Source organism: Lissotriton vulgaris, unplaced genomic scaffold (assembly GCF_964263255.1).
Source record: "Lissotriton vulgaris unplaced genomic scaffold, aLisVul1.2 SCAFFOLD_474, whole genome shotgun sequence".
Taxonomy (NCBI): Eukaryota; Metazoa; Chordata; class Amphibia; order Caudata; family Salamandridae; genus Lissotriton; species Lissotriton vulgaris.
In genome coordinates, this window is record NW_028248784.1 from 575,965 (window position 1) to 596,512 (window position 20,548).

The 20,548-nt window shown below is 47.0% G+C and overlaps 1 protein-coding gene across 1 annotated transcript in view; it reads right to left on the bottom strand.

Annotated features, from left to right (window-relative positions):
- The window catches only part of LOC147663828 (GATOR1 complex protein DEPDC5-like), a 585,638-nt gene that overhangs the window by 444,389 nt on the left and 120,701 nt on the right, over window positions 1-20,548 (bottom strand). The window contains exons 21-23 of the mRNA XM_086950176.1: window positions 17,252-17,478; window positions 15,504-15,707; window positions 11,478-11,613 (exon numbers count right to left, since the gene is read on the bottom strand). Of these exons, the coding sequence (XP_086806302.1) occupies window positions 11,478-11,613; window positions 15,504-15,707; window positions 17,252-17,478 (567 nt within the window). The remainder of the gene's footprint in view (window positions 1-11,477; window positions 11,614-15,503; window positions 15,708-17,251; window positions 17,479-20,548) is intronic.

Here is a 20,548-nt window from a genome sequence, read left to right on the forward strand (position 1 = left end):
TAAATATGCATGAGTATGGATGCAGTAAGCAACTGAATCATAGGGCCGGTTGATGTATTTGGTGTTTTGAGGTTCACAGTTTAAAACATAAAATGGTGTAAGACTCTAGTATAATCTTATTACCTGGATTGCGATGTTATGGTACGTTGATTTGTATAGTGCACTAATCAATCGAGAGGGTAACCAGGCGTTTCGGCAAGGTCTGTAGGTATGTGCTCTTAAGGTGCTTAAAGAACAGCCAGGTGTTCTTGCAAAACTCAATAAGTGAGGCGGCGGCTCTGATGTATTGAAAGGAGGATTGCTGTTGGTAAGTCAGTCACTTTTCCGAACATGAATTGAGTCAAAATCCTTTGCAACAATAGTTTCAATTTGTGAAGTTGCTGAGAGTTATTTAGCAGAGTATTGCAGATGATGCAGGGAATGGATGTTGGTGAAAAAAGTTAATCTCTGCAAGATTCTGCTGCTTCAGCACCATGATTCTTGGCTGGTGAATTGTTTTTGTTTTACTCACAAGGTTATTCTCTGCTTTTTCCAGAATCAAAGGAGTTGTGATGAATTACATGTGACACGTAAATAATGAGAATGTGATCTTTGGGTCTCAGCTCTTAAGAGTGGCTGGATAAGAGAAATGGGAATCTTGGGAAAGGAAGATCATCAAATACGGATGTAGTTACCAGTGGTGGCTGGTGACATTTGAGAGTGGTGGGGGCGTAAAACAATTGTTGTACAGCACTGTAGCGCGCGGGCGTAGCAAGCAAGCCTGAACTACCTACAGGGGTTTGGGGGGGTTCTTGCCCCAAGAAAATTTTGAAAAAAGAATGGGCAAATGATGCATTTTCAAGCACATTTGAGAAAACAGTTAGGTTAATAAAGCAATTGTGAATCTGTTCTAACAAAGACAGAGACTAGAAAAACTGTCTATTGCTTGTTCTGCTGACATCCTAATTACATGACCCACGCCCCTTTGGGAGACACCCCAGTTTTGTCATCCCATCTAAAGCCCTGGACACAGGTTCCCAGTTCATGAAAGTTTCAGGGCCATAGTTTCTATTACTGCAGTGGTGCCGGGGCCCAAAGCTGTGAGGGGCCACTTCACTTCAAATATAGAACTTATACACTACCGAACAGCTGACCGTTGTTCCATTTCCAATGCTTGGATTCAAGCGGATGTCACTGGTGCAACACCACGGAGCAGGGGCATGCCAGCGAATTCTATGCTTTCTGTGGAGATCCACACAAATGCTTAGCCCTTGTAAAAATGTGTCCCATGACTGCTGGATGCGTAGTAAAATAGTGTAGTGATCGGGGTTCGGTGGGCCGCCTCAGACGTGTGATACCTGGTGCCACTGTACCAGCTGCACAGTCAATAGATACGCCCCTCATAGTGGTTTAATCCCCCTGGTACGTGTGGTAAAATCACAGCTGGCAGGCTGGCACTGCACCAGTTACAGTGAGCGTCTCACCGGCGCCATCCGCCCCCTCTCCCCCACCCCTTTCTGTTCCATGTCTCCTGCTTTAAATGTGTATATGTGACAATGCTGTATGCACATAGGTAGGTACCGCCCCTCAGCCATCACTCAGTCTTCTCTGTTAGTCACACAGGCTTCTGTCTGTGTAAACCCCATCTGTAGACTGTAGGAGAAAGTGAAACTGATGCGTGTGGCCCATAAAACGGGTAACGTGAGCTCACGGTTTGGCAAGTCACGTCCTGCCCCCGTTTACTGTCAAAAAGTGCCGACTGGATGCCTCTTCTCTGTCTATCTTGCCTATAAATGTGTACTCTCTGTAGTCTTTGCTGGTCATACAACAGATACTAACCATACGTTCCATACTGTCTATAGGGATGACAAAATTAATCTTGGGAACTTTGCCCCTGTTACCGATTTTGTCTTCTAAACTGTTACATTTCATATAGGTACCCCGATATAGGTCCGGATAACATCATAACCCTTCACCTACATTCTCTCCTATACTAAATACATAATGGGTTTGAAGGACTGACCTTTTACCTAGTTACAATACTACACACAGTACATAGGGTTTTTCCCTGAACACTGGCCTCATAAATTATGCATGAGGATTCTTAGTTTCTTGGAATCACAGCAGGACCGTTAGCTCCTGCATAATAACTATGTATAAAGTTCATGCCCAACGTCATCCTAAGTCCGACACTGGCACAGCAAGGTAGAACCCCTAGGAATACTTTAGGGTATATAAACATCACATCTTGCTGAGATAGGGAGAGGAGAGCAGGACTTCCCGGCCGACACACTGACGCAAGATGCTGAGGTCCCTGTATGCAGATACTCCAGCTCACAGTGGTCTGACATCCCTTGCAGGGTGTTCAGCTCGAGACCAGCACAGGGTCCCACAGTCTCACAACTATTCTCTCCTTGGTAAGAGGAGGTTGTAGTGGTATTGCGAGCTAGCTGGTACACAGGCTAACATACCAGGTGGGGGTGTCTGGTATCCGTCTGGATACCAGTCCTGCAGTGTATGTTGTCTAAACGTGCAGATCCTATATAGGTCTTATAGGAACTACACAACAAAACTGCTGTCTATTTTGAAGCATTTCTAAATTTTTAGCAGTCTTTGTGTCTTTATGGTAAGTAACTTTATTTATTTTCCAGCACTGTATTTATCATAGATTCAAATGCTTGAATTCATCCCCATTGTCAGACTGGGAACCCTTCAGTAGCAACACAGCAATGTACACCTTCACCCATTTACATTGCCTTACGGTAAACATTGTTTACCAAGTATACAATACAATGCATGCCATTACAACACGGTCATTACAATGACCACGTTGTTGCATCGCATACCATTACAACACAAGCCGTTACAACGGCTTGCTGTAGGGGGCAGAATGAGTTGGATTTAAAATCCCACACGTTCCCTACTGTTGCACAGACTGGAGTTGGAATAGTAAATAATGCTATTCCAAAATCCAGCACCCCCTTACAGCAAGTCATTGTAATGGTATCCGATGTAACAACGCCGTTGTTGTAATGACTGCGGTGTAATGGCATGCGTTGTAAACGCATGCAATGTAACAATGCCTATTCTTGATTTACTTCCAAACTTTTACTTCCTATCTAACTTAATATACATGACCCACACTTGTCTTTCCTTGGTATTTTCCAAAAGAGTCAGAGCCAACATCATTTCTCGATCTTTCAAGGTTTTCATTAAGAGGTGTGTGCATATCTCACACACAGCTGGTTTATGATGTGGCAACAAACATCTCGCGAACGACACAGTCTATTCTCCCATCAACGCAACTTTGCTTTCTTGAGCCTTCTGTATTAAAACTTCCTTCCTTGCAAGTGACATCTGTATTATTTTCTGTTTTGTCGCCGGCAACATGCTCCTCAGCGACGAGGACTTGTTGACTGTTAATTTCTAATCATAAATGGGTATGACATTGTCAACGGTACCCTTATCATCGACAGAAATGACTTCAGTTAAGGTAGCTTTCTCGTTGACGGTGATAGCTTTCTTACCAGAAACGATCTCATCAACAGAATTCCCATCTTCAATGACGGTACTCTCATCTCTTACTCACTTACTCTGTATTTAGATGTTGTTAACAAGCCTGTCAACTACATACCTTGAGCACGTTATTTCTTGCTTGTCGTCAATTCTTTAGTGGACTATATTTTATCATGCACAGTCTTAGACATAACCTGTTTTTTTAACTGGTGCACATTTATTTTGCTTGCGCTTCCCCTTCCTCGCTCAACTCTCCATTGTAATGTGGCTGACCAGAAGTGTGGAATTTTAGTTTGCGATCTGAACATCATCTGCGCCAGCTTGTCGCCTATGTACTACGTGCACGGCAGCCATTTTAGATATCATGGTCTCCCTGTCCACGATCGATCGCCAGCGCGCCCCTCTGACCCAGCAAGCATCCTCCGCGCACCCTGGCTCCCCCTCCCTCCTCCTTATGAGCATGACCCTACTGCATGACCCTGTCCTTGGGAGTCACGCCAGCGCCTGACCAACACCTCCTCTCCTCCCATGAATGCCCCTCTGTTGATAAACCTCCCCTCTGCACTGGATTGTCCACGCAGCATGAATACCACTCCATTGATGGCCCCTCACCCCGTGTCCGACTGTCCACACAGGTCCGAGGCCATTGCCTAAGCCGGGAGATATCATTCACTGCCCCTTATTGTATGAGGTCGCTCTCCTTCAAAGGACCCTCTATTGATCCAGGCCTCCCCACCCCCTGTGATATGATCAGGCGCACACATCCTAAGACTCGACGGAACACTTAGCTGCGTGATGACCCCCTCCTCTTATCAGCAGGTTGAGGACCTCTATTGTAAAGGTATATGGGGGTGGGATTGACACGAGGATTACGGGGATGTCTTTTCCTTTATACCACAATGTTCTGATTGTAATAAAGAAAGGTCACATGCCATAAACCGGTGTATAAGAGGCCAGGCCTCCGAGAGGCTGTTAGAGCACCTCGAGACGATACCTTGTTGTCTGATCTGATGTGTTCTGCTCCGTCGGAATAAACTTCTGTTTCCTGCCTTCTGGTCTCCGGCGCCTGCCTCATTGCTTGGTAAACTTGAATGGTACAAGGGCGGTTAGCGCCGGGCAAATCCTGAGAAAGGTCCTTGCCTTACCTTTTTCCACAGAAGTCTGAGACTTAAAGGTAGGGTTGTTTTTCCAGCTTGGAAGTCACTTTCCTTGACTCCCCTTTACAATTTGCGCTCAGCTCACCTTATTGTATTGAGAATTCTCTTTCCTCGGTTTTCTACAAAATAGCCTGTCAGAAGTCGGAAAGTCTTGACCGACTTCTTCCTCTGCCTTCCCCCTTGAACTCCCCTTTTTTGTCTCCCCAGCCGCCCTCTGAAGCTGAAAGCCCCGGAGCTGACCTCGAGTGGCCTCCGTGTTACTGGCCATTTAATTGGGAACAGGAACCAGTCTTCCATCCGGCCTTGGAGGCAGGGCCTAGAGTGACGACACAAGTCAAAACACCGGCAGCCAATGAAAACGGGTGCGAGGGGAAGCAGGAAGCATCAGCTGCTGCGGGTCCAGAAGCCGAGACCGCAGGACCCGAGCCGTGCTGCAAGACGCCGGAGAACGAAGACGCCCTTGAGACACCCCCGGAGCCTGGAGGCCAACATCGCTTTTCGCCCCGCCATGTCCACGGAGGGATGTGGCTCCAACAGGTGCGTTCACGACTCCTGGGTCCCGGGAAGAGGGAGGATCGTCTGCGTGCGGGTGGAGAAGGTGGGGAGTCCTCGGGGTAGCTCGCTCTTGGTTATTCCCGGTGTCGGTCTTCTCCCTCCTCCGCACGCCCCTAGAATCGCTGGGTGATCCCTCACAACCCTTCCCAAGCCTTATAAACCTTGTTCCTGAAACTAAAGGCCACTATTCTTTTGTTTTGTTCATTTCCTCCCCCACCCCCGATACACCACTGGATGCCGGAGACGCCGAGGGACAAGCTGTTTGCTGTAATCCTTGACGCCAGTCGAACCTCTCGCCGGAACCCAAGGTTAGGAGAAGGAAGAAGCCTAGCTACGCTCTCCAGGAACAGACATTGTTTGGTTCATTCCCCAATTTGCCTGTGACATTAGCAGACCGGGACTTAGTTAATTCCAATAAAGCACTTGTTGTCCCATAGGCTGTTTACATCCTCCTCCTTGCCCCGTGAAATAGCCAGAGCCAATCACCTTACTTGCTCCTTCAAGGACGTCATGGATAGGTTTATGAATATCTCACACTCTGCTATACTGTGCGGATGCAAACAATATAAACACTGTGTGATATTCTTCTTTCCACAGGCTTTACACATCCGCGATAAAGATGTCCTACTTTGAGCCTCAGCCATTATCTTAGCCTGCTGTGCTCTTTTGACAATATCTGACAAAAAAACTCCTTTCTCAGATGAGCTGTCAAAGGGTTCCTCGTACTGAACATGTGTTAGAAAATCTACCAGTTAGAAGCCGCAGGGAGGGGATCAGCTGGGTGAGGTGGTTTCTGATTGGCAGGAGTTTGGGTCATGTATTATAAGGTAGATTGGAGGGAAAGGTTTGAAAGTAAGACAATGGACATGGGTGAAGGTGTACATCGCTATGTTGTGAGCGAAGGGTCCCCAGTCTGACGACAGGGATGAATTCAAGCATGTGAATCAATGAAAGATCCAATGCAGGAGAATCAGACTTTTCGCAGGACCGGCCCCATAACTTGGATAAGGATCAGGCTTGTGACTTGGAATATGACCTCTTCCTATGTCCAGTGATGCAGAGGTTCACATCCCAGTTTCGATTCGCCTTCGCATGCATGAGGGCACATTTGTTGTACGACTTGGAGTCGTGACTGAGGCCCAGGCACGAAAGGCATACCTCATGCAAATCTGTGACTAACATCTACTTCTTGCAGTCTCATCACAGCTTGACGTCTGTCGTATTGGTGGAGACATAATTCCCTAGTCCACTGATAAAATGATAAGCACCAGGTGAGGATTAAGCAGTTAGAACTATTCATCGGAAAGGCCAGGGCCCCAGAGGTTGGCCTACGTAGTCTAACCTCTGCAGGACTGACTGAAGGAGCGGAGCATAGCTTCGTCCAAGCAGTCATTAGTGTGTCTCTTACAGCCTCATTCATTGACAGCAAGGGCTCTAATAGAATGGACAGTAGCTAAAAGCTCTCAGTGTAGGCAACTTAAATTAAGAACTTGTGCAGCCATGAAGGCAACCAAAGCAAAGGAGGCACTTTGTTGTGTAGGCTGACCTGGTGGAGATTCTAATTCAGTCTTGTGAGAAGTGTCCAACCCACTTGCATTTTGGAAGTCCATATACAATCCAGAATCAGTACAGTGAGGAGGGAACAAGTTGTTCGCCTTCTCTTCTTCGTCATGTGGTATGTTCAAAGCACTTGAACTGCACCTGATCTGGAGTCAAACATGACATCTACATACCTACGGTACTGGCCTTGAGGGAGACGATAGGGATCTCTAACCAATGTTGGGGGCTCCGCTTTGGTGATCTCTTAGCACAACATAGGTATGGAACGGGCTGATGTAAGCTCTGAATGAAGATCAGGTTTGAGACAGGATCCAGCATGGATGCCAATAGAGTAAGGGTTGGCTCAAGCCAAGTCAAGATGGGTGTGGCCTCATGGAGTATAGCTCTAGTAGGGAACTGAAAGGAGGCCCAGAGTGGTCAGTCATTTTCAGGGAAGAACTCGTTTGCAGAAATGCGACTGGTGGACATGGTGACTCCGAGGAGACCAAATGAGCTCCATAAGGAGCAAGTATCTCCTTAAAAATTTGAATCTTGGATTGATTAAAGGCCTCTATATGCTGCCAGGTAAACAACGGCCTGGGAAACTCAGGGTGCACTGGTACAGGCCTAGGAATGGGCTTGGATTTGGAAGACACAAGTGGAGTTAGGCCCTTGGAGTGTTGCTGCATGTTTCTCCGCTGATCTGGAGTGGTTAGAGGGGGTTGAATGCAGATAGAGGCCTTTTTCCGCTTGTGGCACAGCCGTCATTTGCAGCAGAAACGACCCGCGACTTGGAGCCGGATCAGGACTGTTCCTTTGAACGTGCCTTCTTGTGTTTCATGAAGTAGAATTGCACTTTGTTCTCCTTGATCGTCTTTGGGTACATCAGGGAGCACTTGTCGCATGACTTCGAATCGTGACCAGAATCAAAACACCACAAACAAATGTCATCCAGATTCAGGACCATGACATGTGCATCCGCAGCATGGTCTGAAATCTGTTGCTAAGGGAAGGAACATCTTCTCTGGCAGATTGTCTTCTTTTGAAATTTGGTGTCAGAAATCAATAAAGTTGGGAAAGGAGGTTGATAGCTGTGTTAAAGGATGCAGAAAGAAAGGAACTGACATCAATATGCATGGGTAGCCGCTTTTTATGGCTCTGAACTGTTATTTATGAGGCAGCGCAACGCTGTTGCTGAGTCCTATGGCTCCACCTGCCAGGACACAGAAGCAGCTGCAGTTAAAAAAAATCATGTTTAGTCTAGCACCTGGGACTAAGCTAAAGGTAAGAAATCTCGGGTTAGATGCAGTCATCAATCAGATTGGCACACCCTCAATTTAGAAGATCAAAAGAGGTCTTAAAAAATGTATCTAAGAATCTGTCACACAAGATATATGCCAGGAATGAATGGAGGGGACCTTAAGACAAGAGGTAACAGTTGCATACCTGGAGATTTATATGGAAAATTGGGGTATTGTAAGATAGACCTCTTGAAATTAGAGGTGAGCAGGTTATTTACACAGCAACAACTGGCTGCTGTACAAAAATAGTAAAATTTTGGGGTCAGTGTCATTGCTGTATCCCACACACTGCTCAGTTATGACCACGGAAGAGATGTCTCTTTAAGACAACATTGAAAGGCTTTCTATTTTTGACTCCCTTTCTCAAATATAGGAATAGAAATAACTGTGAACTGTCTTAAACACAGAGGTTTAGATTACTTAAGATATTCAGAAGAAGTATCATCGGTTATTCAGCTGTGATGCATTTGAGTCATAAACTGTGTATTGTAAAGAAGTGTCAAGATAAATGAAAATGAAGGTAAAGGCTGTTAGCATCAGATAGTTTGGGGGCATTTAACTCTTTTACAGTGAAGGGTGTTAAACTAATATTTTGAAACAATAAGATATCCTGCTTTCTGGTCCTGAAAACTTTCAAGAAAGTCCGCCCTTTCCTACCCCCTGAGCTCCAAAAATCTGTGGTCGTTTGTAGTCGTATCGAGGTTAGACTATTGCAACGCCCTGTATGTGGGAGCTCAGTAAGGTGTCCTAATGAGACTGCAAGGTGGGGGACAGAAGGCTGGATTATAACACCTCTAAGCTATGGAACCAAGGGCCAGATGTAGGTAACTTCCATTTGGCGAGTCCTTAATAGCGATTTTTACTGAATCGCTATTAAGGACTGGATAAATATTAGCGATTCCTTAACATTCCTTAATAACGAATCAGTAATTGAGATTTGTTATTAAGGAATACCTAGCCATTCATTCCTATGGGCTAGGAGGCCCATAGGAATGAATGGGAAGAGATTCACTATTAGCGATTCGGTATTACCGAATCGCTAATAAGGGAGCTATTTCAAGCGTGCCAGGGTGTCCAAAGGACACCCTGTTGCACCCCTGAAATGTACATGTGTGCACATGTGGCGCACATACATGCCCTAAGGGCATGGATGTGTGCCACATGGCACATTTAAAAAAGCAAAAAAGTGCTTTTTAAAGGAAATCGCTACTTACCACCAACTTGAAGTTGGTGGTAATTAGCCATTCCTTAAGGCTGAAGTGCACTAATTCTAGTGCTACGTACATTGCATTTGAGGAATCGGTATTTCCGATTCCTTAAATGCAAGAGCAAAATAAGGAATCGCTATTTTGCGATTCCTTTTTTTCCAAGTAGGTTTTAACTCACCTACATTGCACTCAGCCAAATACCAGCCAGTAACGCAGAAATTCTGCGCATTTCTGAGTTACCGCTCAGTATTTGGCCTCCTACATCTGGCCCCAAATGCCTTAGAATTTGAGTAACTAAGTCGATCACCTCACATTCTGGAAATCACTGAAGACCTGGCTTTTCACTCTTCCCGTATAATTCTTTCATTGACTCCTTGAGAAAGACAGCGCCAAGATACCCAAGGGCAGATGTCACACTATATAGAATTTAAATCAAATCAAGTTTCTTTCAGAGACCTGTATAGATAGTGTTCACAGACACAACCCAAAACCCTCTGCTGCTTTGGAAAATGATGGTGGCAGATTTTAGCATCAGGGGATAACAGGTTCATCATGGGGCCATCACACCATGTCAGTGGTATATATAATCGCACAAAGAAAACGTGAATATTTTTACTCAATGGGGGAGTGGAGGGGGCATTTGTTACAATTTTACATTTTGTGTGCTTCTTGAAAATACTGCTGTTAAGTGTTGAGAATGAATTGAGAACAGTTTTAATTCCATGGTACAGGATCAAACATAACACCACCAGTTATGAACATACAAGACTTTTCCATCATTCCTTTTTAAAGAGTTGGTGGCCACTGTTGCAAATGCCCTTCCCGCTCAGTTTAGCAGTGCCATCAAAATAATGGCTAGGTCATTGGACAGTTTTAAAGGTCTAATAAGGGTCACACCAGAGAAATACAGCTGACCTTTCTAATGAGATGCAAATGAGTTGATGAACATTTTGGAGGGCCAGAGTAAGAAACTGTCCAAGTATCCTAGCACTAAAAATGACAGTAATAGAAGTTCAAGCCACCCTAAATTACAGAGTGATAAAATATGTGTCAACATATGCCCATTTCATTCTCACAAACCATCAGTGGTGTTTTATGAAATCACACCATGACAACAACATACTGAAGAAAAAACCATGGTGCCTCGAATATTTATTCCTGTGTTGTCTCCCGGAGATTTGATATAAGTAGGAGACCATCAAAACTGAAGAACTGGGTTCTATTCCTACCTTCCCCACTTGATAAAAGTGTATGATCCTAGCCAAATCGCTTTCACATGTGTGTCAAACTTCAATATCTCCAAAAGATTTGGAAGTATCTAGAAGCGATTCAGTGTATAGCGTGCTCTACAATCACTCAACAGACTTACTGACTTCCTACTCAGCTAATATCTGTACACAACTTAAACTGAATATAACGGAACAAAAACTGAATATAATTGAACAGCTGGATTTCTATGACCATCTGCCTTTCCCACTCTGATCTACTCTTGTTCACTGAAATCTCTCCTTCCTTAGACGAGTGAGCTTAGGGTCATAGTGGAATCTACTCTATTAGTGTTTCAGTGACACATGATTTTGACAATATATCCCAGTTTTCTTCCATTTGACCCTCGGCTATCCTGCCCAAGTACAGCCTCTCTTCACAGACTTGTGTCTTTAAAGAGTAACCTGACTGTCAGTGTTTCAGTGGCACCTAGATATATTGCTTCAATTTTCTTTCTTCTCTGTCTCCTTCACAAGACCCATTGTACTCTACTTCCCATCAGGGCCTGCTTTCTCATAGGATCCCCTTACCCAGTCTTCTGCAGAGGGCAATTCACTGGTACTGGCCTCTCTCTTGCTGGATGTTGGAAATAACACTATGGCATGATGGTATTACATTTCAAATATAATAAACTGCCATTATTTTTTGTTGGTCTTCAGTGTGAAGGATTTTGAATGTACTGCAGCAGTACATTCAAAATACAGACGTGATGTATCGGTATGCTGTCATTGTTTAAACTGTAATTCAGGTAGCCATGACAGGAACGTTAACCCCTTCTTGACCTGTTCCAACATTATCCTAAATCACAACCATGATAGTGCTAGGAACTACAGAAGAGTACTAGGAGGGGTGACTGTGCCCTTGCCCCCCCTCCCTAGTTTTGCCACTGGGTCTCGGTAGGTCCATGTTTCAGGTGTTAGTGCCGGTATTCCCAGGGATCATCTCAGACTTGTTACCTGCCAGTTGCTTCATGGTACGCCAGTTCCAGTAGCTCAGCGGAGCTGTGCGTCACGTCACGCATACCGTTCCCCTGCATCTCTGCCATGTTCTGGCGGGTCTGGTGATGGATCTGAATGGCTTCTCCAGAAGGACCTGTGCAACAAGGGATATAACAGAGTGTCCTTTGTGATCTCAGCACCTAGCCCAAAAGGTCAATCTCACGCTCACATCTGAAGTGGCACTCTGAGCGAAGATGTGTGGGGCCAGCACAGTGAATGGTAGCCAAGGGCAAGTTAGTCTAAATTTAGGGAAGTCTGAAATTGCAGGAAGAAAGATGGAAGGAAAAAATCCCTATACACACCGAATCTACATTTTCATACTTTTACCCTAAATAATGTCAATAATGAGAATTACAATGAATATTGAACGCCAAAACCTAAATTGTCACTTGATGCTTCAATTATAGTTATAACTGGACTCGATGGCATCCATTTTAGCAGAATGATGTCAAGTTCAGTAAGCCCTGACTGAATTTGCCTCACCAACATCTGCAGGCTACAAGCATATACAGTAGCAAAGAGTAGTTCTAGCCACAGAGATATCACAACAGCCCTACTGATGAGAAAACCTAAAAATGTCCCAATGTTTGAGAACAAAGCCCCTACAGAAGCTGCATGTGATGCCTGGCTGCTGTTTACATATCATGGGTAGAGGCGTGCCCCACATCTTAGCCCTGGGACATGCAAGTCCTTGTCTCCATTAACAATACTTGGTCTATCTACACACTTTCTGTAATCCTGGCTCTCATACAGTGCACTCTTCAACAGAGGACTGAACAGAAATAAAAACAAGACACTAGTATTTCTGATCCCCAGTGGCTTTTCCCCAGGACTTATTGTTCAGAACACAACATTACTTGAAGACAAACCCCTTAACCTCCCACATAAGAGTTTAAAGTGCCTCTCCTGTAGCTCCATCTAGGCTGTGCATCGTTCAAAAATGGTCTTTGATGCAGAGTCCATATTTTGGAAACCGCTCAATTAAACAAGTAACTGAGCCCACATGTCAAGTCAAGTCAAGTCAGAGAATTTATATAGCGCACTACATACCCAGAGGGTCCCAAGGCGCTTAGAGGGGAGAGGAGGATTATTTGTCAAATATCCACGTTTTAAGTTGCTTTCTGAATGCTAGGTGGTTCTGGGTAAGGCGAAGGTAAGCGGGGAGTGAGTTCCAAGTTTTAGCGGCCAGGTATGAGAAGGATCTGCCTCCCATGGTGGTCTTGTTGATGCGAGGTACAGTGGCGAGGGCTAGGCTGGAAGAACGTAGTTGGCGGGACGGGGTGTAGAAGGACAGTCGTGAGTTGAGGCATTCTGGTCCGATGTCGTAGAGTGATTTGTGTGCGTGGGTTAGCAGTCGGAAAGTGATCCTCTTATTGACGGGTAGCCAGTGGAGGTCTTTAAGGTGACCGGAGATGTGTTCGTTGCGTGGGATGTCTAATATGATCCTGGCTGAGGCGTTTTGGATTCGTTGGAGTTTCTTCTGGAGTTTCGCGGTAGTGCCTGCGTAGAGTGTGTTTCCGTAGTCCAGTCGGCTCGTGACCAGAGCATGGGTGACCGTTTTCCTTGTTTCGGTGGGGATCCAGCGAAATGTTTTTCTCAGCATGCGAAGAATGTTGAAGCAGGAAGAGGATACGGCGCTGACTTGTTTATTCATTGAGAGTGAGGAGTCCAGGATGATGCCCAAGTTTCGTGCGTGGTCTGTCGGGGTGGGTGCCTTTCCGAGGGCTTCCGGCCACCATGAGTCGTCCCATGCAGAGGGGGAAGTACCTAGGATGAGGACTTCTGTTTTGTCTGAGTTCAGTTTCAGACGGCTTTGTTTCATCCATTCGGCAACTTCTTTCATTCCTTCGTGTAGGTTAGTTTTGGCGGTGCTGGGGTCATTGGTGAGAGAGAGGATAAGTTGAGTGTCATCTGCATAAGAGATGATGTTGAGGTTGTGTTGGTGGGCGATGGTCGCGAGGGGGCTCATGTATACGTTGAAGAGGGTGGGGCTGAGTGAGGAACCTTGAGGTACTCCACAGATGACTTCGGTGGCTTCGGACTTGAATGGTGGGAGGCGGACTTTCTGAGTTCTTCCTGTGAGGAATGAGGTGATCCATTCAAGTGCTTTTCCTTGGATTCCGATGTTATTGAGGCGTTGTAAAAGGGTGCTGTGGCAGACTGTGTCGAATGCTGCCGAGAGGTCGAGGAGGATGAGGGCGACTGTGTCTCCATTGTCCAGTAAAGTTCGAATGTCGTCTGTTGCTGCGATGAGGGCGGTCTCAGTGCTGTGTTTTGCTCGGAAGCCAGATTGTGAGGAGTCGAGGGATTTGTTGGCTTCGAGGAAGGCGGCGAGCTGGTTGTTGACAGCTTTCTCGATGACTTTGGCCGGGAATGGAAGGAGCGAGATGGGGCGGTAATTTTTGAGTTCGGTGGGGTCCGCTGTGGGTTTCTTCAGGAGGGCGGTGAGTTCGGCGTGTTTCCAGTCTTCCGGGAAGGTGGCGGAGTTGAGGGAGCTGTTGATGACGTCTCGGAGGTGCGGTGCTATGATGGAGTCTGCTTTGTTGAAGATGTGGTGAGGACATGGGTCTGTGGGGGATCCTGAGTGGATGGAGTTCATCAGGCGGATTGTGTCCTCAGTGGAGATTGGGTTCCAGTCGTTAAGGGTGTTCACGGGGGGAGAATGTTCAGCAGATGGTTGGGTGGGTTGGTCTCCGGGATGGTTGTCGAAGCTGTTGTGGATGTCTGCAATCTTGTTGTGGAAGAAAGAGGCTAGGGAGTCGCAGAGGGCTTGAGAGGGGGTGATGTCGTTGGAGTTGGCCGAGGGATTGGCAAATTCCTTGACGATGTTGAAAAGTTCCTTGCTGTTGTGGGCGTTGTTGTCTAGTCGATCCTTGAATGCTGTTTTCTTGGCCTTTCGGATTAGTTGGTGGTGAGTGCGGGTGGCGTTTTTGAAGGCGTCCTTGGTGTTAGTAGTTGGGTCTTTTTTCCAGGCCTTTTCGAGGGAGCGGCAGAGTTTCTTGGACATATGAGTGCAAAGGGGATGGTCTGTTAGGATTAGAATAGCGCTGGTGTAAGCAAAGAGGGATGAAGGAAGGAATCAAACAACAACCAGGAGAGGTAATAACACAAAATAAAGAAGTACAAAGAGAGGAAGGCAGACAAAGAGGGGAAGAGTAAAGGGAAGAAGATGGAAAGGAAACAAAATAGGCCATTTTTGGCATGAGGGAGCGAGAAGTTGATAGAAGGAAGGGTTATAGTATGGGAGGGAAAGAGGGAGGATGCAAGAGAGGTAAGGAGAAAGAAACAAGGGGAAAGAAGAAGGTACAAAAGAATGGAGGTAAAGAAAGAGATGAGCAGAAGGCAGAAGTAGCATTAAAGTAGGAAGGAATGAAGGTTCAAAAAACAGAAAGGAAAAATAAAGTAAAAGACAAAAAAGGGGAAGGTAGAAAGGCAGAGAATTTATAAGGTAAGAAGAACAGTAGAACAAGAGGGAATAAAAAGAAGAAAGGGGAGCAGGGAAGAAAGAAAGAAGAGTCTATAGTGTGTAATGAATCAAATGTAGAGGGGCATTTAAGAAGGAAGAAATGAAGAGGTACGCTGGGAGGAAGGCAAATAGGAAAATGATACATAAGAAAGATATGAAAATAAATGTGGCAAAAGAAAGTAATTAAAAGGAAATCTGAGCAACAAAGGTAAAGGATGCCCAGAGATATGAAGTTCAGGAGTATTGGAGGAGGGAGGATGGAAATTCAGATAGAAAAAAGCAGGAGATTAACTAGCGAAGAAAATAGCTGGGAAAGGGTGTGAGGTAACACCAGAAGATAGCAAGGTGGGCAAAAAAAGAGTGAGGAAGCAGTAAGAGGCTGGAAAGAAAAGGAAAAAACTTCAAAGGGAGAGAGTAAAAAAAAACAGAGAATGACAGGTGAAGACTGTGACACATGATGAATGCAAAGTAGCACAACAAAAAGGCAGGATACAAAAACAGCTGTGGCAAACACTTACCAACAGGGAAAGTGTGCATCCATCGCCTCCTGTTTGAGGTTAGCTTCATAGGCATGCGAGATGGGGCGAAAGGGTTGATGAGTGCTCTCTGAGGGGCGTACATGCCAGGTCGGATATGCAGCATCGACTCTGCACTACCCACATGAAACCTGCCCGGAGCACTTGAGTCCCGCTGCTGCGACTCCATCATCCGCTCCAGGAAGTCTGAGGGAAGATAAGTGCAGTGTCACACATCGCAGGATGGAGGGGCTGCACACATTCTGAGGTCTCAAGCAAGTGGCTTTCACAGCAGTTAGAGGCCAGATAACTGCCCAAGCACTCTCCAACATGAGCAGCACACAAGAGCCCTGTCACACACCCCACTATCTCAAAGAGCGCCACTCTACTAAGCACTGATAGCATCACCCTGTAACAATATTGTCACAGAAACGTGTGAAAAATGAACAATGCCGAGCATGGTGCCCGACAAAAGATCTCAAACACCATCGCTAAACTGACAAAAACACCATGCACAAACAGCTCAAACTCCATCAGCATGCTGAATGTACAGCCAGGCATATAGATCACAAATCCCAACATCAACAATATATTAGCCATGATGGTAGCCATACAAGTTGCAGGCGCTCCCAACTAATAAATCCTATTTGCGAAGTGTGAAAAGATCACCCGTTAAGGTTTCAAGGCTCTGTGGGCCGTCGGAGAGATTAAGTGAGCTATTGCCCAAAGTCACATGGTGCTGAGCTGAGCAGCCGCCATCGCCGGGGATCGAACTGTGAGCCCCGCGCTCCGGTTTCAGCCGCTCTGGCTGCTGTGCCACACCTCTCCCTAGAACGCTGTGATTCAGAGAACATCAAGCAGCCTAACCCTATAATAAGACTGTCGCACAGATTCATGCCAGCCACAAATAGCTAAACATCATTGGTAATGTGGCAGTACAGCCAGATGTATTTCTCAGAAACTTTCAAAAATCAACAACACTGTGAAACACATATCGTTCAAATATCTTCACCTTATGAGAAAACTGCTGCATAGCTCCAATGTCCAGCTACAATGCCAGACACCATCAGTAGTGTAACAATACCGCCAGGCACAAATAAATCAAAACAGAGGTCTAACACAGAGGTGCTTTCTTGAAGAACTACTAGCCGTTCCTACTGCGCCTAACAGTGGAGATGGCCCAAGGGCCCAACCTCTTGCTCTGTCCTGAGATGCCACTCAATGTTCAGTGCACAGCCAAAATAGCCCATGGGGTCTAAAGCCATACTTCATTTCATTATGTCTATGAGGAGCTATGGAACACGCAATGCCATGCAGCTCTCCCGAGCATAGCAGCAGCCTTCATTCAAGGAATTCTTTCATCCATACTCCCAAATGGCCTTCTGCTAGCTTCAGTCTACTACATTTAACTGCCTTTCCCAAAATGTCAGCCTAGCTATACAGGTCTGAATCTCTGTCCCACAGCCTGCTGGCTTAGACATCTCGAAAGCCTGGAAATACCAGTTAATCAGTACAGAGCCATGCATCCATCAAAACACCAGCTGAAACCAACAGCAGAGCATTATCTTCAGTAGCACAATCAGAGGCAAGCACAACCAACCTACTAGCGCCCTAATGTCCCCTCAATCTTTTATACACTTAGGCATTCACTCCTCCACCATCTTTGCCTCCACAAGCCCTCCACTATGTTTGCCCATCCACTTCCATCCAATCTTTTAGCCCTTCCATCCCCACAATGACTGTTCTATGACCTCTGTTGCTGGTGTATCCCAAGGAGCAGCTGGCTTCATATAGGTGCAGGTGAGGCCGTGGGATGAGCAGGATGCTGGAGATCTTTCCAAGGGAGCTGTCGTCAGAGGCCTGGCTCCTCACCTCTTCCTGTGGTAGGGTGCGGCTCTGCAAGGAGGGACTGCAGGAGACATCATAGGAGCATGAGCTCTTCCGTGTCTGGCTCTCTCGATCCCGCTCTCGTGCTGGCCTGATGAGCAAACATAAATCCCAATTACCATGCAAATATATTCTGTTTTATTCTCTGTATCAAACTATTCAGGGATAGGTTTTCACTATTTTACACTTAGACTTGCAAAACGTAATTCTGGATTTCCAATGCCAATCAGTATACCTCTGATAGACTCTGCTCATGTCACTTTACATGCCTTACCACCATTACGAACTCCCTCTTATAACTTGCTACTACGACATACAATTAATTTTGCACATAGCACCATTAAGAAATATTGGTATCTCCTGGCCAAAAATATCAGCAGGGTCAACTGGCCAATAGGGCGATCAGGCAGTGCCCCGTGGGCTGGTCTGAAAGATTAGTGTGTGGGCCGGTTTCTAAACAGTTTGTGGGTCCATATTATGGGCAGATGGGACAGTTTATATTATTGATTCCTCTGACATTACCACAAGCACTGCAGCAAACACAAATTTATGCAGTCTACCATAACTTGCAAAATACTTGTATATAAACCCATAAAATGGCTATTAGTCAAATGCAGGGGTGCAGGGTGGGGGGTTGTTGGGGTGTGTTCTTTCTGTATTCTTTTTTGTTCTTTTCTTTGTCTAGGCTGGGGTTTCATTGGTTTGTTCTATTTGTTCTGCGGGCACTATTGCGGGTGGGGTTGATGGGGTGCAGCGTCCTAGACGATAGGGGGTAAATCTTTGAATTTATTGAGTTGGAACGTGAATGGGTTGGGGGATCGAATAAAACGAAGTGTTGTATTGCAACTGCTTAAACGCTGCTCGCCAGATGTTGTTCTCCTACAAGAGACCCATCTTGTGGGAAATACCTGTAGGGCCTTGAACAGGAAGGGTTTCAAGATGGTGGCCCACTCGGGGTTCTCTACGGGCTCCAGGGGCGTGGGCATCATGGTGCGCATGTCTCTTCCATTAGAGGTGGAGTCCACACTTGTTGACGAGAGGGGCCGATATGTGGCCGTGGTGGGTAAATGGGAGGGACGTACCCTGGTTTTGGTTTCGGTTTACGTTCCCCCGGGGCTGCAAGCGACCACCTTTCAAGATCTGGGTAGCGCCATTTTGAATCTTCCTGAGGGCCTGTTGATTCTGGGGGGGACTTCAATTCTGTGGTATCCGGGGAACTGGATCGCTTCCCATCCAGAGACCTACGCGCATCACAGTCCTGGCTTCCGGACTTCCTAGGTTCCATGGGGTTGGTGGACTGCTGGCGCCTACTACATCCTGCCTTGCGGCAGTATACATTCCTGTCGGGTGCCCATGGTAGTTTGTCTCGTATTGATTATGTTCTCACTCCTGCGGCCCAGGCGCAGTCGGTATCCACCGCCCGCCTGATGGCCAGGGGCATCTCGGATCATTCCCCGGTTTGGGTGTCCTTTGACTTCCAAGTTACCGCGACGTCGAGGGTGGCCCCCATTAATCCTTGGTATTTTCGAAATCCGAAGACTCGTGACCTCCTGGCTAAATCCATAGTGAGGTACTTCTCCGAAAACTCTGGTTCGGTTGACTCGGCTATCTCCCTATGGGAGGCCTTCAAAACTGTGCTCCGCGGTGAGGCATACTCATTGATTGCGGAGGTGCGTAGGCGGCGGGACGAGGACATGGTGCGGCTGGAGTCCGAGATCTCTGAACTGAATTCCCAACTGGCCTTGGGGCCGACTCCGGACCTGCTACATGCCCTATCCCTGAAGCAAACGGAACTTAGGAACACTGCCACCGACGCTGCGACGGCGCTGAGTAGGGAACAGCAGGGCAGGATTTATGAGTCAGGGGACAAGGCCGGCAAGCTTTTGGCGTGGCTGGATAGGAGAGACCTTGCATCTCGTGTTGTCCCGGAATTACTGGGCGAGGATGGTCTGGTCTTGACGGACCCGGCCGCCATTGTCGGGTCGTTCGCGGAATATTTTGAGGTCTATTCCTCCGCGGCTTCCCTACCGGAATCGGCCTCGGCCTCCTTTCTGGAGGACATCGAGCTCCCATGTCTATCGGATGTGGAGCGGGAGGACATGGACCGTGACTTAGCGGTCGACGAGGTGGCGTTGGCGATCCGGTCGCTGAGATCTGGCAAAGCGCCGGGGCCCAATGGCATTCCCGTTGAACTGTACAAGCTCAAGGCCGATACTGTGGCTGCGCCTCTACTGGATATGTTCCTTGAGGCCCGCGAAGCTGGTGAGCTCCCGCGTGACCAAAGACTTGCCACCATAGTGGTGATACACAAGGAGGGGAAGCCACGTGACCAGTGTCGCTCTTATAGGCCCATCTCCTTGTTAAATGCCGAGCCCAAGATCCTGGCCAAACTGCTGGCTAACCGCTTGGTGGGGGTGATTTCGGACCTGGTCCATCCAGATCAATCTGGATTTATACCGCATCGCAACACGGCCCTCAACCTTCGCAGGCTCCACGCGGTCATGGCGCGGGCTCACCTGCTTACTGAACCAACGGTTCTCGCTTCGCTCGACGCCACCATGGCATTTGATTCGCTGGAGTGGAACTACTTGTGGGCCGTGCTTGCCAAATTGGGGTTTGGACCCGCTTACATCGGCTGGGTCCGGCTCCTGTATTCTGCCCCATTGGCTAATGTTACTGTTAACGGCCGTGTGTCTGCCTCTTTTGCGTTACGCAGGGGCACCAGACAGGGATGCCCGTTATCGCCTCTCCTGTTTGCATTGGCACTTGAACCATTGGCGGCGTGGATCCGGGCTCACCCCGATGTCGCAGGGATAACGTGGTCTCCGGGCTTTGAGGACCGGGTATCGCTCTACGCTGACGATATCCTCTTGTATCTCACCTCTCCTTGCCATTCCCTTATAGTAGTGTTTGGATTGCTTGGCACCTTCGGTAGCTACTCTGGCCTGGTCATTAACTGGTCCAAGTCCTCTCTCTACACGTTGTGTGGTGACACTCCGCGCCTTCCCCGCGGCTGTGCAATACAGGTTGCCCAACAGGGCTTTAAATATCTGGGCATCTATGTATCAAAGGATCCCCGGGCACGATACGCACACAATTTGCTTCCTCCTTTGGCGAGGCTGCGTCGAGATGTAGAGGGTTGGAAAAAGTTGCCGATTTCC